At 45.2% G+C, this 26,627-nt stretch overlaps 1 protein-coding gene across 5 annotated transcripts in view; it reads right to left on the reverse strand.

Annotated features, from left to right (window-relative positions):
• Positions 1-26,627, reverse strand: part of ptpn13 (protein tyrosine phosphatase non-receptor type 13) — a 265,922-nt gene that overhangs the window by 81,803 nt on the left and 157,492 nt on the right. For 3 of the 5 annotated variants that reach the window (XM_067990453.1, XM_067990434.1, XM_067990469.1), the window contains 7 exons: positions 21,498-21,964; positions 16,217-16,360; positions 12,190-12,283; positions 10,276-10,361; positions 8,970-9,153; positions 8,074-8,285; positions 4,985-5,080 (listed from right to left, as the gene is read on the reverse strand). In XM_067990453.1, the coding sequence (XP_067846554.1) occupies positions 4,985-5,080; positions 8,074-8,285; positions 8,970-9,153; positions 10,276-10,361; positions 12,190-12,283; positions 16,217-16,360; positions 21,498-21,964 (1,283 nt within the window). The remainder of the gene's footprint in view (positions 1-4,984; positions 5,081-8,073; positions 8,286-8,969; positions 9,154-10,275; positions 10,362-12,189; positions 12,284-16,216; positions 16,361-21,497; positions 21,965-26,627) is intronic. The other 2 variants (XM_067990460.1, XM_067990445.1) reach the window with 1 other exon arrangement.

Below are 26,627 nucleotides of genomic sequence, written 5' to 3' on the forward strand. Positions count from 1 at the left end.
GGAATAATAAGGGGAAAAAAACATTAGTGGGCGTAGTATATAGGCCTCCTAATAGTTGCAACTCTGCTGGAAGAAGTATTAATCAGGAAATAGTCGGGGCATGTAATAAGGGAACAGCTATAATTATGGGGGATTTTAATTATCATATTAACTGGACAAATCAAATTGGGCAGAGCAGCCTTGAGGACGAGTTCATTGAGTGCATCAGGGATGGATTTCTTGAGCAGTATGTAACTGATCCTACAAGGGGGCAGGCAACCTTGGACCTGGTCCTGTGTAATGAGTCAGGATTAATTAATAATGTCCTAGTTAAGGATCCCCTTGGAACGAGCGACCACAACATGGTTGAATTCCATATCCAATTAGAGGGTGAGAAGGTTGATTCTCAAACAAGCGTACTGAGCTTGAATAAAGGAGACTATGATGGTATGAGAGCGGAATTGATTAAAGTGGACTGGGAAAATAGATTAAAGGGTAAGACGGTACATGAGCAGTGGTGTTCATTTAGGGAGTTATTTTACAACTTTCAAAATAAATATATTCCACTGAGGAAAAAAGGGTGTAAAAGAAATGACAGCCATCCGTGGCTAAGTAAAGAAATCAAGGATAGTATCCGACTAAAAACAAAAGGTAGCCAAACTTAGTGGGAGGATAGAAGATTGGGAATTCTTCAAAAGACAGCAAAAGTAACTAAAGGATTGATTAAGAAAGGGAAGTTAGATTATGAAAAGAAATTAGCAAAAAATATAAAAACAGATAGCAAGAGTTTCTATAGTTATATAAAAAGAAAAAGGGTGGCTAAGGCAAACGTAGGTCCCTTAGAGGATGAGACCGGGAAATTAATGGTGGGAAACATGGAGATGGCAAAAATGCTGAACAAATATTTTGTTTCAGTCTTTACAGTAGAGGACACTAAGAATATACCAACACTGGACAAACAGGGGACTCTACGGGGGGAGCTGCTAAATACGATTAAAATCACTCAGGAGATGGTACTCAGTAAAATAATGGGACTCAAAGCGGATAAATCCCCTGGACCTGATGGCTTCCATCCTAGGGTCTTGAGGGAAGTGGCAGTAGGGATTGTGGATGCTTTGGTGATAGTTTTCCAAAATTCCCTGGACTCAGGAGAGGTCCCGGCAGATTGGAAAACTGCTAATGTAACATCGTTATTTAAAAAGGGTAGTAGGCAGAAGGCTGGAAATTATAGGCCAGTTAGCTTAACATCTGTGGTGGGTAAAATTTTGGAGTCTATTATTAAGGAGACAGTAACGGAACATTTAGATAAGCATAATTTAATACGACAAAGTCAGCATGGCTTTATGAAGGGGAAGTCATGTCTGACAAATTTGCTTGAGTTCTTTGAGGATATAACGTACAGGGTGGATAAAGGGGAACCAGTGGACATAATGTATTTAGACTTCCAGAAGGCATTCGACAAGGTGCCACATAAAAGATTATTACTTAAGATAAAAAATCACGGGATTGGGGGTAACATTCTGGCATGGGTGGAGGATTGGTTATCGAACAGGAAGCAGAGAGTTGGGATAAATGGTTCATTTTCGGACTGGCAACCAGTAACCAGTGGTGTTCCACAGGGGTCGGTGCTGGGTCCCCAACTCTTTACAATCTATATTAACGATTTGGAGGAGGGGACCGAGTGCAACATATCAAAATTTGCAGATGATACAAAGATGGGAGGGAAAGTAGAGAGTGAGGAGGACATAAAAAACCTGCAGGGGGATACAGACAAGCTGGGTGAGTGGGCGGAGATTTGGCAGATGCAATATAATATTGGAAAATGTGAGGTTATGCACTTTGGCAGGAAAAATCAGAGAGCAAGTTATTTTCTTAATAGCGAGAGACTGGAAAGTACTGCAGTACAAAGGGATCTGGGGGTCCTAGTGCAAGAAAATCAAAAAGTTGGTATGCAGGTGCAGCAGGTGATCAAGAAAGCCAACGGAATGTTGGCTTTTATTGCTAGGGGGATAGAATATAAAAACAGGGAGGTATTGCTGCAGTTATATAGGGTATTGGTGAGACCGCACCTGGAATACTGCATACAGTTTTGGTCTCCATACTTAAGAAAAGACATATTTGCTCTCGAGGCAGTACAAAGAAGGTTCACTCGGTTAATCCCGGGGATGAGGGGGCGGACATATGAGGAGAGGTTGAGTAGATTGGGACTCTACTCATTGGAGTTCAGAAGAATGAGAGGCGATCTTATTGAAACATATAAGATTGTGAAGGGGCTTGATCGGGTGGATGCGGTAAGGATGTTCCCAAGGATGGGTGAAACTAGAACTAGGGGGCATAATCTTAGAATAAGGGGCTGCTCTTTCAAAACTGAGATGAGGAGAAACTTCTTCACTCAGAGGGTGGTAGGTCTGTGGAATTTGCTGCCCCAGGAAGCTGTGGAAGCTACATCATTAGATAAATTTAAAACAGAAATAGACAGTTTCCTAGAAGTAAAGGGAATTAGGGGTTATGGGGAGCGGGCAGGAAATTGGACATTAAGCTGAGTTCGGATCGGTCAATGCCCTGTGGGTGGCGGAGAGGGCCCAGGGGCTGTGTGGCCGGGTCCTGCTCCTACTTCTTGTGTTCTTTAGATTTGTGGTTGGGATCAGATCAGCCATGATCTTATTGAATGGCGGAGCAGGCTCGAGGGGCCGATTGGCCTACTCCTGCTCCAATTTCTTATGTTCTTATGACATCAAGGCAGCATTTGACCGAGTGTGGCACCAAGGAGCCCTAGTAAAATTGAAGTCAATGGGAATCAGGGGGAAAACTCTTCAGTGGCTGGAGTCACACCTAGCACAAAGGAAGATTGTAGTGGTTGTTGGAGGCCAATCATCTCAGCCCCAGGACATTGCTGCAGGAGTTCCTCAGGGCAGTGTCCTCGGCCCAACCACCTTCAGCTGCTTCATCAATGACCCCATCCATCATAAGGTCAGAAATGGGGATGTTCGCTGATGATTGCACAGTGTTCAGTTCCATTCGCAACCCCTCAAATAATGAAGCAGTCCGAGCCCGCATGCAGCAAGACCTGGACAACATCCAGGCTTCAGCTCAGAAGTGGCAAGTAACATTCGTGCCAGAAAAGTGCCAGGCAATGACCATCTCCAACAAGAGAGAGTCTAACCACCTCCCCTTGACATTCAACGGCATTACCATCATCGAATCCCCCACCATCAACATCCTGGTGGTCACCATTCACCAGAAACTTAACTGGACCAGCCATATAAATACTGTGGCTACAAGAGCAGGTCAGAGGCTGGGTATTCTGTGGCGAGTGACTCACCTCCTGACTCCCCAAAGCTTTTCCACCATCTACAAGGCACAAGTCAGGAGTGTGATGGAATAATCTCCACTTGCCTGGATGAGGGCAGCTCCAACAACACTCAAGAAGCTTGACACCATCCAAGACAAAGCAGCCCGCTTGATTGGCACCCCATCCACCACCCTAAACATTCACTCCCTTCACCACCGGCACACAGTGGCTGCAGCGTGTACCATCCACAGGATGCACTGCAGCAACTCGCCAAGGCTTCTTCGACAGCACCTCCTAGACCTGCGACCTCTACCACCTAGAAGGACAAGAGCAGCAGGTACATGGGAACAACACCACCTGCACAGTCCCCTCCAAGTCACACACCATCCCGACGTGGAAATATATCGCCGTTCCTTCATCGTCGCTGGGTCAAAATCCTGGAACTCCCTTCCTAACAGCACTGTGGGAGAACCTTCACCACGCGGACTGCAGCGGTTCAAGATGGCGGCTTATCACCACCTTCTCAAGGGCAATTAGGGATGGGCAATAAATGCCGGCCTCACCAGCGACGCCCACATCCCATGAACAAATTTTAAAAAATTGCAGCGGCCCTGATGCGTGTGGGTCTGGGGTTCGGGTCAGGGAAACGGGGGAGATCGGGAGGGTTGGAGCCATGAGCGGTGGCGATTGGTTCCTTTAATGTGAGGACGGGAGGAGCACTCCTGCTCCTCCTAGCTCCACATTCAGGCAAGTTACTTACCTAATTGGTTGGGCCTAGCAGGCAATCCCTAGGCCTGGTTTCTCTGATGCACCCGGCACTGGCACCGGCTTTCTCAGGGCCAACCAATCTAGGAGAGGGGGCCTCTAACAGGCCCCTTATTTGCAAATGCATAAGGGCACATATTTTTTGTCCTTATTCAATATGGCAGCCGGCGCACTTCCAGCCAGAAATGTGTGCATGCTTCTTGCCCACTATATTGGGACCTTAGTAATCAGAGTAGCACCCAAAAAACATGCACTGCGCGGACCAGTTTTCTGGGCCACTGTATCCACTGACCTCAGCTGGCTTTTTAAAACATGCAGATCATTCTATAAGTAAGATCACATCATCGATGTGTGCCTATGTATTCTAATGACCAGCATCTTCCAATTTTGGATTCCCTATTAAGATCTACAGCAATCCAATTTTTATATACCTTATGTGGTTTTTCTAGTCACTCAAAACAACTTGCATTTATGTAGGTACATTAATATAGAAAAACGGCCCAAGGTGTATCACAGAAGCGTAATCAGACAAAAATGGATGCCGAGCTGAAGATGATATTAGGAAGGGCGACTAAAAGCTTGGTCAACGATTTGGGCTTTAAGGAGGAGAGACAGAGTGGTTTGGAGAGGGAATTCCAGAGCTTAGGGCCTAGACAGCTGAAGGCAAGGCAGCCAATGGTGAAGCAAAGGGCTGGGATGCACAAGACGCCAGAGTTAAAGGAACGCAGAGTTCTCAGGGATTTGTAGAATTTGAGAAGGTTACAGAGGTAGGAGAATAGAGGCCATGTAGGGATTTCATTTTAAATTTGAGACCAGGAGGGAACGTAAGTCAGCAAGGACAGGGGTGATGGGTGAGTGGGACTTGAAGGGGGATAGGATATGGGCAACAGAGTTTTGATCGAACAATTCTGCAACTGCCGACCATGAATTTCTAACAATGGAACTCACCAAAGAGGAATCAATGTCTGGTAACACACCATATTCAGGTCTACAAAGTAACAGAGTGACCTCTTGAGATGTCCGTCTGAGAACAGACACTATTTCCTGCAGAAAGAGGGAAAAATAAAAATATGAGGGTACAGCCAATGATTTATTTAATATAGTGGCAAATGTTTATGTTCATCAAGATGGGAAATGTTAGTGATCCCACTACCCTACCCCAATGACATGCCTGAGCCTCAAGAACACCCTTAGCCTACTTAAATCAATTTCTGAAAGACCTCTTACAGCAACTAGGTGGCAGAGACTTTCATCCCAGATGTGAAAGGACAGTATCCTAACTCCACTAAGCCTATATCCTCAAACTAAGATATGCTCTATAGTGCCCCAGTAACACATGGATTTCTTCTTCCCCGCTGCCAATGACCCTAGAAATTGGGAACTTACTGGAACTCACCTGTATGATGTTACAGTGCTGACTCTATTAACAAATACTCTTGGATCAGATATACAAGGACATAACATGCACATTCAGTCCTCAGTATATGGATCCATACATGGATCTCTACTCTAAGGAGAACAATCCCAGCTTCTCCACATAAATGAAATGTGAAGTCATAAACTCAAGGATTGAAAGGAACATCAAGGTTAAATATCAACACATCATTGGTTACAACTACTAAAAAGGCAGGAAGTTGAATTAAACAGATTGATGATCTTTTTTAGCTTTGAGATTTTCTATTTCAGTATTTATTCCTTATAGAGTAGCTTACTTACCCAGCACCCCTGAAATAATAATTATAATAAAGCCTTCCAATGGGGAATCTGATTACTGTACTTTGAGAGAGAAAAAAAGGACCTCAAGTTGGAATCTGGCGTTAATAGCATAAAACATATATGATAGACACTGGGTGGCACAATGAGTGTGGTCTTTTTTTTACTTATGAAACTTTGAATCAAGACAAATAAATAAATAAATGAATAAATAAATAAAGATGTTATGGATCTGTTCTAACTTACGAGAACAAAGTTAAATGAGTTTATAAATGTCTTCTGAACCCAGTCATTATATTACAGCCATTCAGCTCCTCCCTCGGATCATTATTTTACAGAGAATGCACACAGCTTGACTACAGTGCTTAACTAAAGAAATGACCTGACTGAATGACACATGTGATAAGGTTCTGAATGCATGATGTTGGATCTGCCCCTCACACAAGTTGTTGTTGCTCACATGGGAACATGTTTTTAATACCTTTAAATGGGCATACTGTTTAAATAGAAGCTCTACATGCAGCAGAGGATGGAATACTTTTAGTGACACAACAACTTAAATTAAACATTTAACATAAGGAATGTCCAAAGGTCAACTGGTCAGCATAGGAAATGGAAATTGATGTTGAACTAAGAGAGCGATTAGGAGAGGTGACAGAAAGCTTGGTGAAAAAGATGGGTTTTGAAAGGGTACTTTAAAAGGTAGAAAGAGAGGTAGCAAGCTCTAGGAAGAGAACTCCAGGAAGAAGGCCCAAAGCAGCAAATAGTGGGACAAAGACAGAAAGCCAGAATCAGAATAAAGGAATGCTTGGGAGTATCATTGGGCTGGAGGAGCTTACAGACATAGGGTGGAGCAATGCCATGAAGAGATTTATGGACAAGAATTTTAAATTTAATATACTGGGTGATGGATGAATGGGACTTGATGCAGCAAATGACATGAGCAACAGAGTTTTGGGCAAATTGGAGTTTATGGAGGGAGGAGAATGAGCTATCAGCAAGGAGGGCATTGGAATATTTGAGTCTGGAAGTAATGAATGCATGCATAAAGATTTCAGCGGTGGAGGGGCTGTAATGGGGTGGAAGAGGGCAATATTGTGGAGGTGAACGTATGTGATCTTGGTGATGGATACTCAATCTCAAGAGTCAAATGTGACACCAAGATTCTGGTCTGGTTTACCGAGACAGTGATTGCGAAGGGGGATGAAATCGATGGCAAGGGAGAAGCGTTTAGGATGGAAACTGAAGGCGGTGTTTTGATCTTCCAAATGTTGAGTTGGGGCAAGTTAAAAATTCACTCAGGACTTGATGTCAGACAAAGAGTCTGACAGCATGGAAGCAGTTGAAGGGTCAATGGAAGCAGTGGAGAGGGCTGGGTGCTATCAGCATACATGTGGAAGCTGATCTTATGCCATCCTTAACCTTCAGAATGATCCTGAAGTAGTAGGTGGTTTTGGCTGAGGCAAGTGAGGCATGATTTTGCTTGATTTGATCAAGCTAGAACTGGGGATTGGTGACTGGCCAGTTGTGCAGCCCAAGCATTCGAGTTTGTGCCACTCTAACTTGAGGGAGTGGAGGGTGGCACCGTAGCGGAGGAGCAATGGGGGTGGGAAACAGTGATTGATTTGAATATTGTTAGTAAAACTTGCATCTAGCAGGTGCTATCATTGGATCTAGAAATCCAAATTAGGAATAATTTTTTTTAAAAATGTTAATTTTTTTTGTTTTTAAGTGTTTTTCCAGAAGCCTTCCATAGGACTGGTTGACTAGTACTCATAAATGTGTGTTAAGTGCTACTTGTGGAATCAATACTGCAGGACTGTGACACAAAACATAAATGCATATTAAAGAGAACTTTTATAAGTATACTGTTCAAAAGATGTTTAATATTACTTTTGGTCACCTGTCCTAATATACCCTTACGCGGCTCGGTGTAAAATTGTGTTTGATAACGCCCCTGTGAAGCTCCTTGGGATGTTTTACTACGTTATAGGCTCTATATAAATGCAAGTTGTTGTTGTAGCCATTTATTATGAGCACTATGAAATGTACACTGTACTTTAATGTAATAACACAGCTTTATGATTAATTCTTTCAATGACCAAATTAAACTGTCAGCGTTGACTCTGCTCACATGCTCTCCGTGTCTTTCATGGAGACTTGTACCCCAGTCAATTCCAGGATATTAGTTTACACATTAGATACTTTCACTTCTCTATTCAAAATATTTCTGAATAGTTTTGCAGCAAATTATTTCAACAATTCAAAAGTCAATCAGTATATATAATACGATCTTATTAAAATTAATATTAAAATTATCATACCTGCTTTGACAGCCCATTCAAAGGAATGTCATTCACCTGCAGTATGACATCGCCAACATTAATCTTCCCACACTCTGCTGCTGGTTGCCCAGGAAATAGTTTCTTTATTCTTACTACATTTCTGCAGTGTTCAGGAACAATTTCATTGCCTTCAATAAAACTGAAACCCAATCCTGAGGAACCTTTCAATAACTTCACCGTAAATATGTTGCCTGTAACGATGAATGAAAAATCATTTCTAATTTAAAGTAAAATGGATACTGAAACCAGTTCACAGAATAAATCTTGATTCTAAAAGGGCTGAACTTTATTCCTTAATGATGAGTCCATAGTTGCATTATACTAGAGTTAGGATTTGTAGCACTACATTGGCAATTGTATTTGGCAGTTCAAAATGCTGGTTTAGAATGCTAAATATCCATTAGCCCATTCATTTGTGTTTTTAAAAAAAAAATCAAATCATATGGTCATCGGGAGAAAATGAACTCGCACAGAATGGGAAAACTTCAGAGATCATTTTCTGTCTGGGATTGAAAGATACATGGAACAATTTTATTTTAAAGCCGTAGACACTGGAAAACACTCCCACTTTTCCTCAACAGCATGTCTTGAACTCAGCCTCAGTAAAATATCCCTTTATTGCACCAGCCTAAAATTTTCCATTTTCAACAGCTGCTTTCAAAGCCAATGTTTCCCTTCTTAAGCCAACTGTAGTGACTGGATTGCCATCCCATTAAAATCAGCTACCAGGACAATAGAGAAGGAACCTGGGACCATTCTGTTATGCTAGGCTTAGCTTCTCACTGAATTAATCAGCTGAGCCATCAGGGGTATCTGCAAATGTTCTTTACAACACAGCTATGTTCTTAACAATTTTAAACATCACAGTTCCTTACCATCAACAACAAAAGTGTAATCTTTGGCAGTTGATGGCACCAGTTTTGTTACTAGTTCTTGTTTGCCCGATGATTCACATGGTTCATTCTGATTGCCTGCAGATGGAGGCGTGCATTGTGGAGTAACAGGAGCATGAACACTGGTTGCAGGAAGCTGTCCCTTCTCTAGTAACAGATTAACAACCTGGAGAGAAGAATATGCTTTATACATTTTTGATTTAAAATGGAATTTACAATGCATTCCTATTGCATTCAGCAGTTCCTTTATCACAATAACCAAAACATCTGAAACTTAGTGATTCTCTCAGTTGCAGAGTTTGTTTGATACGTTCACTTTGTGCATACATGACTCTACATATATTATCAATACTGTCAACTGCCTTAAGAGAGCTGGACACATCTTCAACCTGACAGCCAAGCAAAACGTGTGGGTGCTTTAAAAGTGCAGTATATTCTGTTGCATTGGAACATAATGCTAAACGTTCTAAGAGGTGAGGAGCTTTGCAAAGTCACCAAGTGAGGACTTTAAACAAAATGTCGTATCTCAGGCTGCGTATGATCAGTGGTTTAAGTTAAAGAATAACACACACAAAACAAAGGAAGAAGAAACATCGAACGTGAGTCAATATCTACCTTTAGAAGACTCACAAGGCAAAACAGTAAAATACTCTTCCAGGCATGTTGCTTGTGTAGCAGAATTTTAAGGTAAACCTGTACCAGCCAGTTAGGTAAATTACACAGGAATATTAAGTATGGAATAAGAAATGGTGATTTGAGCCCAAAAATCCTATCCCCTCAAACATTCAGAATTTGCACGATCATGAATTCTCCCCAAGAAAGTAAATAACTACGGATTATACTTACAAGAAAACTTTGATATTTAGGCTTCGTGTCTTTCCTGAAGGCATCCGAGTGAAGCTCCAGAATGTCAAGGTATAATACTTAACAAGGACCAACTGACATTTCACAATGACATTCCATGTGACTGGAACTATAGCGTTCTACACAGTATTTAATTAACATTTATATAGAGATACTTATTTTGTAAACTTCAATCCTGCTCTTAACCAGATGTTCATGCAGCCCCCCCTCCACCACAACTTTTTAAAAAATAAGCATTTAATGACACAGTATGAACCATTTTTGATGAGAGTCTGTTCTATAGGTCAATTATGCTGTGAGGAAAGTTATGTTGTGGGCAGAAGAGGAAGCCCAGATAGTGCCCAATGAACAGGTTAGTTTCTTTCATCTTTTCCTGCATTCAGTTACAGATTAGTAATGTGCCCAAAATGGTGGATCTACATACTTGTCCCGTGCTCCTCAGAGTCTCCACAGCCTGTTTATGAGTTGCACCCTCCAGATAGATTCCATTCACAGAAAGAACACGGTCACCTAGCAATGAGTCAGCAAAAGTTTTAGGGGAAAAAATATAATCAACAAACTCCTGAACTTGGATTTGGTACCTGCATACGGCAAGGCGTGGTTGTGGAACTGGTGCCAAAGCTAAATTATTTCCCATTTCAAAGATAATAATGGTAGAATCATTGTCCCAAAATTTCTGTACGGCTACTCCATTGGCAGAACAGTAGCAGAGTGGACACCAAGTTCGCCTGAACAGACAGGCCAGACCCTGTCCCAAATCTCAGGGAATGGGACCACTTGCATGGATAGAGTGGGCTGCCAGTGCAGCAAGGCCACATCAGCAGCAGCTGTCCCAACATCAGCCCGGAAAATCGAAGCGGTGCCATCTAGCAGGGGGAAATCAATTAACTTGGTAAAGGTTTGGTGATTTTCAGAAGGTTTCAACAGGACTCATGCCAGCTCTCAGCTGGCAAGGCATTAGAAAGGCATAATGGGTGGAATTTTTTGGATAGCTTGTGAATACGCCCACACATGCCACTTGATGTTGTGGGAAGAGGGGAGGGTGGGTGGAAGCCATCCATGCTCCCCCTTATCAGAAAATGGCCACGCATAAGAATTGCGGTGGAATCCCAGCGCAACCGGGTTTAGCCCCAAGATCTAGCAGCAGGCAGGTGACACACCTGTCCACTCACCGCCCTGTCTCTGAATCGGAATTTTGGGGCCATCATCTCTACTAATTATGTCAAGATAAGGCGCACAGCTTCACTGAAAATATTTGAAATTAACTTCATATTTGAAAAAGAGGAATCATTTTAGAACCCACTGAATTTTGTTGATTTTTTTTTGGAGGGGAGGAGGAAAAGAACCTGAACATTTGAATGTCACTTACACAGGATAAAAAAAGAAAGAAAAAATGAAAGAAAGTACAAATTTGCATTTACATGGTGCTTTTCATGGCCTCGGGACATCCCAAAGCCTTTGCAGCCAATGAAGTACTTTTGACATGAAGTCACTGTTGTAAGGAAATGCGGCAGCCAATTTGCGCACAGCAAGTTCCCACGAGCAGCAACGTGATAATGACCAGATAAACTGTTTTCAGTGCTGTTGGTTGAGGTATAAATGTTGACGAGGACACTGGGGAGAACTCCCCAGCTCTTCTTTGAAATAGAGGCATGGGATTGTTTGCGTCCACCTGAGAGGGCAGACAGGGCATCGGTTTAACATCTCATCTGACAGATGTTACCTACAACAGTAGTGCAGTGAAGTGTCAGTCTAGATTACGTGCTCAAGTCTCAGGAGTGGGGCATGAACTCATGATCTTCTGACTTAGAGGCGAGTGTGCTACTACTGAGCGATGGTACACACTGATAAGACACCAGATCTAAAGTAATCAAATATTCTATATGTTTACACATTCTATTTCAGTCTGTTCAGAACAGAATCCTAAATTAACTAAGTAATTTTTAAAAAAATCAAACATGCACCTTGCCTTAAAGAAAAGTCACAGCATAACATAGTACAGCATACACAATACTTAAATGATTAGTACTGAGATAACTTATTATTTATGTGCAAGTGCATACTCTGCAAATGTACGATTACTTCAACTTCTTCATATAAGTATTTGTTCGGTACAACCACAGGAATTTTTTTCATGTACGAGCTAGAAGTCCTTTCAGAAATTTAGTGGTTAGTGCACTATCCTAGGCAGTTGCTAAAAATTGCAGACTATCATTTTGTATAAGGAAATACAATTCTTTAAATATAATTATACTGCAGATTACAATCAGTAGAACAGTAACTTAAACTGAATGCCATCAAATATACTGTCTTTTCAGCAGAAATATAGACAACTTACCTTTTTTAATACGTCCATCAGCCTCAGCTGCTCCACCTGGTATTATGGCTTTCACATAAATCCCACCATGTCTCACACTTGTGTTTATACCACCCTAGAGGAAAGTACTACAAATTCATAAAATGGAAGACATCGACAGAAAGATGTCGAAGCTGTGAAAATAAGTTCACACAGCCAATTATTTTTTAAAAATTTATGATTTTACAGTTTGTTGTTACTGAAAGACAAATGACATTGAATGTACAGCACAGAAACAGGCCATTCGGCCAAAATGGTCCATGCTGGTGTTTATGCCCCATGTGAGCCTCCTCCCTCCCTACTTAATCTACCCCCATCAGCATATCCTTCAATTCCTTTCTCTCTCATGTGCTTATCTTGCTTCCCCTTAAATGCATCGATGCTATTCGCCTCAACTACTCCTTGTGGTAGCAAGTTCCACATTCTAACTGCTCTCTGGGTAAAGAAGTTTCTCTTGAATTCCCTATTGGATTTATTAATGACTATCTTATACTTATGGCCCCTAGTTTTGATCTCCCCCGCAAGTGGAAACATCTCTTCTACGTCTACCCTATCAAACCCTTTCATAATCTTAAAGAACTTTATCAGGTCCCTCAGCCTTCTCTTTTCTAGAGAAAACAGCCTTAGCCTGTTCAATCTTTCCCTTCTTCCTTGTGAGGAAGAATGCAAGAGAACATAGGTTAGTACAGTGGACAGATAGATGGCACCTGCAGTTCAATGCAGAGAATTGTGAAGTTGTGCATTTTGGGAAAAAGAACAGCAAATAGAAATTTTCCCCAAATGCTAAAATCCGTGATAATAGAGGAAAGAACAGAGATTGAAGAGTGCAGATACAAAGATCTTTAAAGCTGGGAGTCATAAAAGGGTGGAAGAATACTGGTTTTATACATAGGGATACTAACTATAACACCAAGCAAGTAATGATGTATTTATACAGGAAATTGGTCAGGCCACAGTTGAAGCATTGTTGCAGTTTTGACCATCCCATTATAAGAAGGACATTAGAACCTTGGAACAATACACTCAAGAAATTACTTTGGGGATAAGATTTTATAGTTATAGAAGCTTGAATAATTGTGGTATTTTTCCACTGGAACAGGGAAGTTTTAAGAAAGGATCTAATTAAAGTTTTCAAAATTAGGAAAGGTTTTGAACAGGTCAATAGTGAAAGATTATTTCCACCTGTAGGTGAACTGGTAATAAAGGGGCATAAACCAAGGATTATCACTCATATGGCAAAGTGGGAATTAAACATCAAGAGAGCGAGAGAGAGTGAGACAGAAAAAAAAGTAATTATGGGAGCAGGTCCCATCGTACCTCCTCAGCTGGGGTATGGTACAGGGTCAGGCACAGTAAGAAAATATAAACAACTTACAAAAACAAAAGGCACTTTCCAGTAATAACTGCTTTGACACATTCAACTTGAATGATTTTTTAAAATGAATTACTAATTGCAAACCTTTTTGCAATAACTTGTGTTGGTTTGATAAATACAATATATTTTCACAATGCTCTAGCTCTCAAGATAGAATTTTTCAGTCTTGAGTAAAAAGCTGTATTGCAACATGACCAATATGAAAAACCCTCAAAGCATGCTATTTTGGAGCACTTGTAAGTTTTCTTAGATGATGACAAAATTATTTGTTTCAAAATTCATAAGAGGTAGTTTTCACAAATTTAACCCCTTCTTTGGGTGATCCGTGTGCATAGCGATAGAGGGTGGTGAATTAGACAAACCCTTTCAAACAGAGAAGAAAAAAGGCCAACAAGATTTAAAAGTCTTCACTGGAGGTGCTGACGGTGGTGGAGGAATAGCAACAGCTAACATAGGGGGAGAAATTGGGCAGTAGTGCAAAAGCATATCAACCATCCATTATATGCCCCACCCATATTCAGTTCCGGGGCGTTTAATGGGCAGCCCATGCAATACCGCCAGAGACAGATTTCTACCCCATTGTGTCCCTCCAACCAAGATGTCTTCTTTTTTTAAACAACTTTGGCATTTCTGAAAATTGTGGGGTAGATTTTCCCATCAGTAGCTCCCGGGAATGGTTATTCTCTGGGCGCTAAGGACAGAAAATTGGGGCAGAGACCCATGATGCCAGGTCTCCACCCACTTTACACTGTCTCAGGATTTCTGGGACTTCCTAAAGCCTGCACCAGGCACAAGCGAAGTGCTGCCACTGAAATGAGACAGGAGGGGGTGATCCTGACCTTCCTGCTTCACTTTCTTGTCATTGGTCTGGAAGGGCACCGACACAGGGTACCTGATGAAGCTGGTGGTAGGCTTTGCTCTTGGGGCTCCCACAGATTGGAAGGCCTGAGGGACCGGATAAGAAGGCATGGGAGACCGGAAAGGTAAGTGCCCACTTTCTCTTGCAGCCTCCCTGTAGCAAGGCTTTTGACAAGGTCCCACGTGGCAGACGGGTCAAAAAAGTAAAAGCCCATGGGATCCAAGGAAGAGTGGCAAATTGGATCCAAAATTGGTTCAGTGGCAGGAAGCAAAGGGTAATGGTCGACAGATGTTTTTGTGACGGGAAGGCTGTTTCCAGTGGGGTTTCGCAGGGCTCAGAATTAGGTTCCTTGCTTTTTGTGGTATACATTAATGATTTAGACTTAAATGTAGGGGGCATAATTAAGAAATTTGCAGATGATACAAAAATTGGCCGTGTGGTTGATAGTGAGGAGGAAAGCTGTAGACTGCAGTAAGATATCAATGGACTGGTCAGGTGGGCAGTTAAGTGGCAAATGGAATTCTATCTGGAGAAGTGTGAGGTAATGCATTTGGGGAGGTCAAACAAGGCAAGGGAATACACAATAAATGGGAGGATACAGAGTGGTGTAGAGGAAGAGAGGGACCTTTGAGTGCATGTACACAGAACCCCGAAGGTAGCAGGACAGGTAGATAAGGTGGTTAAGAAGGCATACGGGATACTTTCCTTTATTAGCCGAGGCATAGAAACAAGAGCAGGGAGTTTATGCTAGAACTGTACAAAGCACTAGTTAGGCCACAGCTGGAGTACTGCATACAGTTCTGGTCACCACATTACAGGAAAGATGTGATTGCACTAGAGCGGGTACAGAGGAGATTTATGAGCATGTTGCTAGGACTGGAGAATTTTAGCCATGAGGAAAGATTGGATAGGCTGGGGTTGTTTGCTTTGGAACAGAGGAGGCTGAGAGGTGATTTAATTGAGGTGTATAAAATTATGAGGGGCCTAGATAGAGTGAATAGGAAGGACCTATTTCCCTTAGCAGAGAGATCAATAAACAGGGGGCATTTACCAAGTAATTGGTAAAAGGATTCGAGGGGAGCTGAGGGAAAATTTTTTCACCCAGAGGGTGGCAGGGGTCTGGAACACTCTACCTGAAAGGGTGGTAGAGGCAGAAACTGTCATCACATTTAAAAAGTACTTGGATATGACTTGAAGTGCCATAACCTACAAGGCTATGGACCAAGAGCTGGAAAGTGGGATTAAGCTGGGTGGCTCTTTTTCTGCCGGCACAGACACGCTGGGCCGAATGGCCTCCTTCTGTGCTGTAATTTTTTCTATGTTTCAACCTAGTTCTTTGGGCCTAAAGGCCTTCTGGCTGCTATTTTCTAATAGGAGTAAGGCGGCCGTGAGGCTGGCTGCCAGTCCCACAGCAACAACCCTCTCAAGTCAGCAGCTACGCTTCTGTTTCAGCCCGATTCCCATTGCAAGGTCCCTCACAGGGAGTCTTGTGATTTGGGGTGACCAAGCAACATTAAAGACCTGACCCATCAAATTTAGGCCCTCTGAGACCTTTGGGTGCCCTTGCCCATCCAGTGCCCGGCAATGGAAGGCCAGGAAATTCAACCCCGTGTAGGTTTCCAATTGGTTTGCACAGGAAAGAGTATCACAAATGATTTGTGAAAACAAATGCATGCGGCCAAATTGCCCTGTAATTTCTGAAAATTGGTCCCATTGAATGTAAATTCTACATACTCTAAATTTTCACTAAAGTAGAGAAGGAGAAAGTTGAAAACCTTGCCAAACAGTACCGTGACACTTATGCCCAGGCTGTTCTCTATTTTTGACAATTCCACTTCGAAAATGTCTCCTGGCTTTAGCACAGTGCTGTGTTTGATATCAGAAAAAGCTCTTCTTTTTGTCTTATCTGCTGCAGAATCCTTTATGCAAACAAAGTTAAAGTTAGTTTAAACAGCAACATTGAAAAAACAATTGGGCTTAATCTCTGTTTTATGACTTGTATAGCGACATACTATTTCACTTCATAAATATTATTTTTCCAGTGTTTTGAGCCATACTCTATTTCATAAATACTGTAGGAAAATAAATTGATTTAACACATGGCTGACAAAACATAACACAAAGTTAAAGGCCAAGCCATAATAGGAGGTGTAGTATTGATTTTCTACAACTAGGTGTTACAGTTGCCCTTTGCAATTTGTTTTTTTTTTTAAGTACTTTACTAATGAAAAATGGCAGCTACTGTAGAAATATTCTTGCCTTAGACTTTAGGAGACAATTCCAATTTTAATACACTGTTGACAAAAATAGCTCTATGTGATACATTACTATATGACAACATGAAACACTGGAATTGCTTCCAATAGCTATGTATTGCAATTCAGAGAAGAAAAGCTCCCTCAATGGCTCAGCAAGTTTATCTCGTAAATAGCAGATCAAGAAAGTTCTAGCCTCGATCTTTGGTCCATGCTGTATTAGCTAATCTCACCCAGGGCAGAGGAAAGATGGCAACAATTGACTTCAGCGCCTTCACGTTATGGGTACAGAAAGTAGAAGAAGGAACTTCATTATCATGCCCTCAGGGTGTCCCAAAGCACCACACAACCAATGGATTATTTTAAAAATGCAGGCAAATGAGGCCAATTTGAGGCCAACAAGGTTCTACAAATAGAGACTGAGGTGATTCCGTTTTTGACAGTGGTGGTTTCAGTAAGGAATGTTGGCCAGTACAGTGGGAGAATTCTTTTTTCAGTAGTGCCATAACAGCTTCTACATCCACTTGCACAAGCAGACAGGGCTCAATTTAATGTTACATTCAAAAGATGGCACCTCTTACAATGCAGCACTCCCTCAGCATTGCACCAAAGGATCAAGTCCCACATCTTCTGACTTAGCGTAGGTGAGAGTGCTACTAACTGAGCAATGGGATTGGAAATATTGGCAAGGGTTCCTGCTCCTAGTTGCTATACAGTGACCTTGGAAGTGTGTATAAAGTAAGAACAGAATCAGCAGTAATGCCTCTCCCTCTTGGGTTGAACAGTCTGCCAACATTCGTGTGTGCCTGGGAGTCCTCAACATTGAATCTGGACCCCATAAAATCTCAGGTCAAACATGGGCAAGGAAACCTCCTGCTGATTACCACCTACCGCCCTCCCTCAGCTGATGAATCAGTCTTCCTCCATGTTGAACACAACTTGGAGGAAGCACTGAGGGTAGCAAGGGCACAGAATGTACTCTGGGTGGGGGACTTCAATGTCCATCACCAAGAGTGGCTCGGTAGCACCACGACTGACTGAGCTGGCCGAGTCCTGTAGGACATGGCTGCTGGACCGGGCCTTACTTGACCTCGTCCTCACCAATCTACCTGTCGCAAATGCATCTGTCCATGACAGTATTGGTAGGAGTGACCACTGCACAGTCCTCGTGGAGACGAAGTCCCGACTTCGCACTGAGGATACCATCCAACATGTTGTGTGGCACTACCACCGTGCTAAACGGGATAGATTCAGAACAGATCTAGCAGCTCAAAACTGGGCATCTATGAGGTGCTGTGGGCCATCAGCAGCAGCAGCAGAATTGTATTCTAGCACAATCTGTAACCTCATGGCCCGGCATATTCCTCACTCTATCATTACCAACAAGCCAGGGGATCAACCCTGGTTCAATGAGGAGTGTAGAAGAGCAGGCCAGGAGCAGCACCAGGCGTACCGAAAAATGAGGTGCCAATCTGGTGAAGCTACAACTCAGGACTACATGCATGCAACAGCGGAAGCAACATGATATAGACAGAGCTAAGCGATTCCACCACCAACGGATCAGATCAAAGCTCTGCAGTCCTGCCACATCCAGTCGTGAATGGTGGTGGACAATTAAACAACTAACGGGAGGAGGAAGCTCTGTAAACATCCCCATCCTCAATGATGGTGGAGTCCAGCACGTGTGTGCAAAAGACAAGGGTGAAGCGTTTGCAACCATCTTCAGCCAGAAGTGCCAAGTGGATGATCCATCTCGGCCTCCTCCCGATATCCCCACCATCACAGAAGCCAGTCTTCAGCCAATTTGATTCACTCCACGTGATATCAAGAAACGGCTGAGTGCACTGGATACAGCAAAGGCTATGGGCCCCGACAACATCCTGGCTATAGTGCTTAAGACATGTGCTCCAGAACTAGCCGTGCCTCTAGCCAAGCTGTTCCAGTACAGCTACAACATTGGCATCTACCTGACAATGTGGAAAATTGCCCAGGTATATCCTGTCCACAAAAAGCAGGACAAATCCAATCCGGCCAATTACCGCCCCATCAGTCTACTCTCAATCATCAGCAAAGTGATGGAAGGTGTCGTCGACAGTACTATCAAGCGGCACTTACTCACCAATAACCTGCTCACCGATGCTCAGTTTGGGTTCCGCCAGGACCACTCGGTTCCAGGCCTCATTACAGCCTTGGTCCAAACTTGGACAAAAGAGCTGAATTCCAGAGGTGAGATGAGAGTGACTGCCCTTGACATCAAGGCAGCATTTGACCGAGTGTGGCACCAAGGAGCCCTAGTAAAATTGAAGTCAATGGTAATCAGGGGGAAAACTCTCCAGTGGCTGGAGTCACACCTAGCACAAAGGAAGATGGTAGTGGTTGTTGGAGGCCAATCATCTCAGCCCCAGGACATTGCTGCAGGAGTTCCTCAGGGCAGTGTCCGAGGCTCAACCATCTTCAGCTGCTTCATCAATGACCTTCCCTCCATCATAAGGTCAGAATTGGGGATGTTCCCTCATGATTGCACAGTGTTCAGTTCCATTCACAACCCCTCAAATAATGAAGCAGTCCGTGCCTGCATGCAGCAAGATCTGGACAACATCCAGGCTTGGGCACATAAGTGGCAAGTAACATTCGCGCCAGACAAGTGCCAGGCAATGAGCATCTCCAACAAGAGAGAGTCTAACCACCTCCCCTTTACATTCAACGGCATTACCATCGCTGAATCCCCCACCATCAACATCCTGGGGGTCACCATTGACCAGAAACTTAACTGGACCAGCCACATAAATACTGTGGTTACAAGAGCAGGTCAGAGGCTGGGTATTCTGCGGCGAGTGACTCACCTCCTGACTCCCCAAAGCCTTTCCACCATCTACAAGGCACAAGTCAGGGGTGTGATGGAATACTCCCCACTTGCCTGGATGAGTGCAGCTCCAACAACACTCAAGCTCGACACCATCCAGGACAAAGCAGCCCGCTTCATTGGCACCCCATCCACCACCCTAAACATTCACTCCCTTCACCACCGGCGCACTGTGGCTGCAGTGTGTACCATCCACAGGATGCACTGCAGCAACTCGCCAAGGTTTCTTTGATAGCACCTCCCAAATCCGCGACCTCTACCACCTAGAAGGACAAGAGCAGCAGGTACATGGGAACAACACCACCTGCATGTTCCCCTCCAAGTCACACACCAGACTTGGAAATATATCGCCGTTCCTTCATCGTCGCTGGGTCAAAATCCTGGAGCTCCCTTCCTAACAGCACTGTGGGAGAACCTTCACCACACGGATTGCAGCGGTTCAAGGCAGCTCACCATCACCTTCTCAAGGGCAATTAGGGATGGGCAATAAATGCTGGCCTCGCCAGCGACACCCACATTCCATGAACGAATAAAAAAAAATGAATTATCGTCATCCATTTAATTGGACTTGAGCCTTCAGAAGAGGGAGGAAGGGGGAAAAAATATTGAAAATACACAGGCAATGCTGAAGCCTGAATTCAGACAGGGCAGATTCTGAGCAGTGTTTGTTTTGGTTGGTGAAGGTGCAGCTTTAATCTGGAAGCTATGGCTCTGGCAGAATTATTCCGCCTTTAACTCTGAAACTGTGTCTAATATGATTTGTAAAAAAACAAAGAGTTTATGGGTTTGCATGCCAGAAGCACACATCAGGAACTGGGGTATGGGGGTCAGTGGGCCATTGGGATTTTGTCAATTAACATTAGTAAAATCTACACTAACATATCTAAACTAGCCCTATTGCTAGCAGGGTAATAATAGAATGATACATAAAATGATACAGTACAGGAGAACATTCGGCACATCATGCCCATGCAATGGGCAACAGATTCTTGTAGAAATAAGATCAGAACCAATGGAAGAATTTTTGGTTCAGGAAAGCTAATGGATCTGATATTGATACACAGATGAAACAGCTGTGTATGTAAACAAACAAAAGTTTTATGCTATGACCTGAAAGAAAATCAAACTGAATAGTTATATGGAGAAGAAATATGGAAAGATAAACTTCTGGCACCACTTCAACTAATATTATATTGAAACTATTGCAATATGTAGTTTCCATATAGACACATAGGCCCAGATATTTACGGGCAGGCCGGGATGGTACGGGGGAGGCCGAAAACGGCCAAAGAACCCGGCAGGCCGGGGACACAGAGGTCTTGCCGAATTTAACGAGAACTCATCATCATTTTCTCCCCCCTGTTTCCTGCCTTGCAGCTGACTAAATTGACAGCCTGCCTGGCTGTCGGGTGGGAAAACCAGCAGCAGGAGGCCCTGGAGATGGTCCCTGGCAATCGGGAAGGTCGGCGTTTGTGGGGGGAGAGAGTGGTCGTGATCAGTAGAGGGAAGGCCAAGGACTTCCTTGAGGGGCCAGGGAGAGGGGGGGGGAACTCCTCCTCCACAAGGAGTGCTGTAAAAGGCACTTACCTTGTGAAGCCGGCAGCTCCCGCGCCTCCCCTTCACTGCCGGGTTTCCCGACCCCTGGGAAATCCGCGCAGTAACTGTAAAATTGAAATTAGGCTCTCGACTGCACTGTAGGAGCCCGATTTAAATATTTTAATGAACTGTCCCGCCTCTCCACAGCAGGACACTGGGACGCCTTGAAATCCATCGCCATATGCAGCGGATTGGGAGACATCTCACTTTTTTCATTTTTATCCCCCAACCCAACTCTCTCCCATCATCATGGGGGAGGGAGGGTGGTATTCATATCGAGCCCAAAGTAATAGTTGGGGGGTAGTGGAAAAATTAGCCAAGGTTGAGGAAAATCACACCCACCTTTTTAGGACTTTGTTGCTCTTGACTGCTGGAATATGTTGCTTCATCCATGTCAGAGTCACCTCGGTCAGAGCAATCAGTTTCTTTAGGTGTTTCAGCATTAATGACGCTTAAATGTCCTGTGCTGTCTAGAACTGTTTGGATCGTATCCTGCCTCGGTGCCATAAGAGCAGAGACTTCTTCATAATTAGTGCACTGTGGTGTTCGAGAGGCAGTCTGATTTCTGTGGAAATCATTCACTTGGCTTTGTGAAAGGCCGGCACTTTCCGTTCTAGAGTCCTGGGAGCTTGTACTTCCTCTTCGTTTTCCTTCAGGTGGAACTGAGGCTCCAATTGGATGAGTTTTCTGGTGACCTCGTGATCGATTATGTTCTTCTGAAGATGACACTTCTTCATAATCCCGCTTTCCCAAATTAAGACAAGGACTCCTCGACTGGCTCCTTGTTCTTTTTTTATTCAGAGGAGATGCTTGACAATAATACAAAAACAATTAGACATACTGTTTGAAGCATTTAACTGTACTGTTTACGAAGACAATGTAGACATAGTTATTTCAATCCTCCTTTCCCATTTAAAATAGTATTATAGTTACAAATCTAAAAGATCTAGAATGAAGGCTATTTTCTCATCATGTCTAAATGGGAATGCTCTTGGTGCCAAAAATTACTGAGGCTTCTGGATATCAAGTTATACTTTTTTACACAAAAGAAATAAAGGAGGACAGGCAATGAGTACCATTATTAACCCAACCAACACATTCGGGTAGATTTTAACTCTTGTGCAGCCAACTGGCGGAGCGTGGTGGCTGCCCGCAAGTTCCGGGGTCAAAGAGGCCAGAGCCATTTTGAAAGAAAGAACTCGCATTGAACTCACCCGTAACAAGCTCAGGATGTCCCAACCTGCTTCGCAGCCAATTTAGTCACTGTTGTAATATAGGGAAACACGGCAGCCAATTTGTACACGGTCCCACAAATAGCTGTATGATAATGACTAGATACACTGTTTTAGTGATGTTGGTTGAGGGATAAATATTGGCTAGGACACCAGGGAGAACTCTCTTGCGCTTCTTTGAATAGTGCCGTGGGATCTTTTATGTCCACCTGAGAAGGCAGATCTCTCATCTGAAAGATGGCCCCTCCGATTGTGCAGCACTCCCTCAGTACAGCACTGAAGTGTCAGTCTAGATTATGTGCTCATGTCTCTGGATTGGGGCTTGAACCCACAATCTTCTGACTTAGATGCGAAAGTGCTATCACTGAGCCAAGGCTGACACAAGCCTCATTTAAATGGAACAGGCGAGCTGGGGGTTCCAAATGGGCATCCTGATATAGCTCACTGGTTTCAGGCAGAAGAATTTTGGCCGGGTCCTATGCCAACCCGGCCTGTAGGTAGATCCTGAAGGTTGTGGGGGGGGAAGCAGAAGGGGCGAGCCCTGGCCGGCAGCGGCCCTGAGTTTTTTTGTGGAGCCAAGCTCCTTCTGGCTCCACAAAAATATAACGTTGAACAAGTTTTGGGGCCATGGGTTCCTTAAAATTGCACTCAGGGTTTGAACTACATCACAGTTATCGGCCTGTTAACGCAGATTTCAGCTAGTTAAAATCAGCTTGATACACTGCAACCGATTAAACCATAACATGTATTGCCCACTTTGCTGTTCTACCCAAATGCTAAGGGCTCGATTTTAGGGTCGGGTTTCCAGCGGGGGGGCCCCGAAAATCCCGATATGAGGTCACGTGACCGGATCGCGCCACGATCCCGACCACTTCCGGGTTCCCCGATGACGTGCGGGGCTGCGTGCGTGGCCCCCGCTGGTGGGAATCCCGCAGGCAATTAAAGCCAGCGGGGTTCCACTTGAGTGTACTTACCTTGCTTGTTGAGGTCAGTTAATGAGCTGAATCAGCTGTCAAAAGAGGAAGTGTGGGATTTCACCTGCATCGCAGCGTGTTTCCCACACTGGGGGAAACAGTCTCTCTCCAACCAGGCGTGTTGCAGCCAGCAGCCTGTGGCAGGTGCCAAGGTGCACCCCACGGGGGAGAGCCCTGACCCACGCAGGAGGCCACCGCGTCACATAGGGCAACCCCTGCCCCCCACCACCCCCCCGCCAAGCCAGAGGACAGACCGCCACGAAACCGCAGCCCCAGTCCGAGGAACCACCCACCTACCCTGCACAACCCCTCAGACCAACAACGGCCAAATGGGTGGTGCGTGGACACCCTCGGAGGACGAACAGCATGACCAGCACCAGCAGCCTCGCAGTCCACGCCGTCCGCCGCAGAGACGTGGAGCCCCCCAACACGGGGTTGTTGCACGCCCACCTGCACAGCAGGAGGGAGGGCTACCGCAGAGAGAGACGCATCGCAGAGGGCACTACCCTCACCACATGGTCCACAGACCGAGGCGAAGCTCCCCGGACCTCTCCGAGCAGCAGTGCACACGGAGGCGCAGATTCGCTCGACATGTAGTCGTGGAGATCTGCAGGCTCTTTCATGCCGAGCTGCTCCTGCCTGGCCCCAGCAACAAGTGCTTACATGTCGCTGCCAAAGTCACCACTGCCCTCCACAACTTCTCCTCCGCATCCTTCCAGGGTGCAGCCGGCTACACCGCTGATGTCTCTCAGTGGTCTGCGCGGAAGAGCCCTGCAAATACACCTGCACCTACTCTGCAGTAACACGATGGGTGGCATCAGTGGTGGGTCCTCATAGTGATACCCAGGAGCGGGCATTATTGGACACAACAGACAGTATTCGCGGAGACATGGCAGTGGTGGTGCCAATATAATGTGTGCTGTTTGTTGCTCTGAAATTCAATATAGGTACCACCCATGGCAAACCCTCCGACACCCTTGTGCACCCCCTTCATGCTCACGAAACATTTGCCTTACGCTGCCTACTGCAAATATGTGATGCATGCCCTGTGGCTGCAGCACAGGTGGTGGCAGGTTGAGTGAGGCTGGCCGTGAGGGAGATGCACGAGAGGGTGAGTGTGGGATAGAGCCATGAGATTGTATGAGGATTGGGTCGCGTGTTAGTGACAGGATGAGTACTGGTGAGGTGAGTAGGTGGAGGTAAGATGAGGATGGGGTTTGAGTGGGTATGAGGGGTGATGTGACAGAGTCGTGTTGGCGGTGCCGAAGGAGATGTGGGGTTGGGGCAGTGTTGTGGCAGATGGAGTGTAGGGGAAAGACTTCATGTTCTCACTGTGGCTGACCTACTGAGGTCATTGCAGCGCCTCCTGCACTGTATGCAGGTGGGCGATATGTTGGTTGCGCAGGTGACCCCCTCTGCCACCTCGAGCCAGGCCTTCTTGGTGGCAGAGGCTGGCCGCTTCCTCCCGCCCGCTGGGTGGAAGATCTCTGTCTTCGCCCTCCTCCTCACCCCATCTGATGATACCTGGGGTGAGGCATCATTAAACTGGGAGCAGCCTTCCCCCTGGGCTGCTCCATGCTGCAATTTGTTCCATTGGTTGCAGCATCTGTCAGTGGAGGACTGCCCCTTTAACTAGAGAGCCTCCAGCTGACAGATCGTACTGCGCATGCGCAGCCTGCCCGACGCGCACACCAGCAGCGCGGACCCCGGAGGAGCAGGTAATTGATTCCTATTAGTGTGTTGCCTGCTACGATCGCGCGGGCAACCCACTAATTTCACCGAGCGTGTTGACCACGCTCCCGAAACCCAACCCGCCGGAAACCCGCAGGCCTGGTAAAATCGAGCCCTAAGAAACTTACATACTGGGCTCGATTTTCCGATGTCCCAGCGGGTACGGTCGTGGTGGGTGCGGAGCTCGACACCAACCCGCCCACTTCCGGGTTCCCCAATGACACGCTTCGATGCGCACGCAGCCCCCGCATGCGGGACTTCCACCGGCAATTAAAGCAGCAGGATCCCACTTAAATCAATTAATTAGATACTTCAGGTCGTTAGGAGACCTGATTTGTAGGATATTTTAGGAGGGGTGGGATTTTCAGGTCAACTGAATGTGTTTCCCGTACTGGGGGAAACACTCCTAGTTGAAATGGACGTGTTGCAGCCACCAGCCTGTGGCAGCTGCAAAGGTCCATTTGACAGGCGGGGGGGGAGGGAGGGGGGGGGGTGGCGGAGACCCTCACTCATTGGTGAAGGTCACTCAGTCACTTTGGACAAAGTTTGGCCTGCACCACCCTCCTCCTAACACAAAAAATCACAAACTTCAACCTCAACCCCGGTGTGCAAACACATTTACCGACCTTGTGGACCCCCTCAAATGTACATCTTCCGGATGGAGGCCGCCATAGCTGCAGTCATGACCTCCTCGGAGGACGAACAGCATCACCAGCCTCGCCGGGCACACCGTCCACCTCTGACACGTGGAGCTCCACGACACAGTGCTGTGACACATCCACCTGCACAGCAGGAAGGAGGGCAACCGCAGAGAGAGATGTGTCACAGAAGGCACTACGCTCGCCATAGGGTCTACAGACCGAGGCTCAGCTTCCTGGACCTCTCTGAGCAGCAGTGCACACGGAGGCTCAGAGTCACTCGACATGTAGTCGTGGACATCTGCAGCCTCCTTCATGCCGAGCTGCTCCCGGCTGGCCCGAGCACCATCTTCTTACCTGTCGCTGTCAAAGTCACCACTGCCCTCAACAATTTCTCCTCCGCATCCTTCCAGGGTGTCACCGGGGACATCGCCGGCGTCTCTCAGTCGTCTGCACAAAAGAGCCCTGCAAATACACCTACACCCACTCAGCAGTGACACAATGGTTGGCATCAGGTGTGGGTCTTCATGGTGCTCCTCAGGAAAGGGCATTATTGCACAAACCAGACAAGATTTGCAAAGACGTGGCAGTAGTGGTGATAACAATTTTTAATGTTTTTTTGCAAAACAAACAAAAGTAAATCAAAAACATGACATTCTGTCATACATCCTTGTGCATCCCCTTTGTGCTCACAAAACCTTCACCGTACGTTTACGGGAACCCCTACGTGGTGCTTCTCCTGTGGCTTCAGCAGAGGTAGTGGCAGGTTGCTCTTGTCCACGCCCTGACCGATGAGATGCTTTGCGTGGACGCCCTCTGTGTTTCGGTGCCCGTGAGGGCTCCTCCAAAGACTGCTCCACCTGCACCTGTGCAGGGGCTGACTCAGCCACCTGGAGA

Source organism: Heptranchias perlo, chromosome 1 (assembly GCF_035084215.1).
Source record: "Heptranchias perlo isolate sHepPer1 chromosome 1, sHepPer1.hap1, whole genome shotgun sequence".
Taxonomy (NCBI): Eukaryota; Metazoa; Chordata; class Chondrichthyes; order Hexanchiformes; family Hexanchidae; genus Heptranchias; species Heptranchias perlo.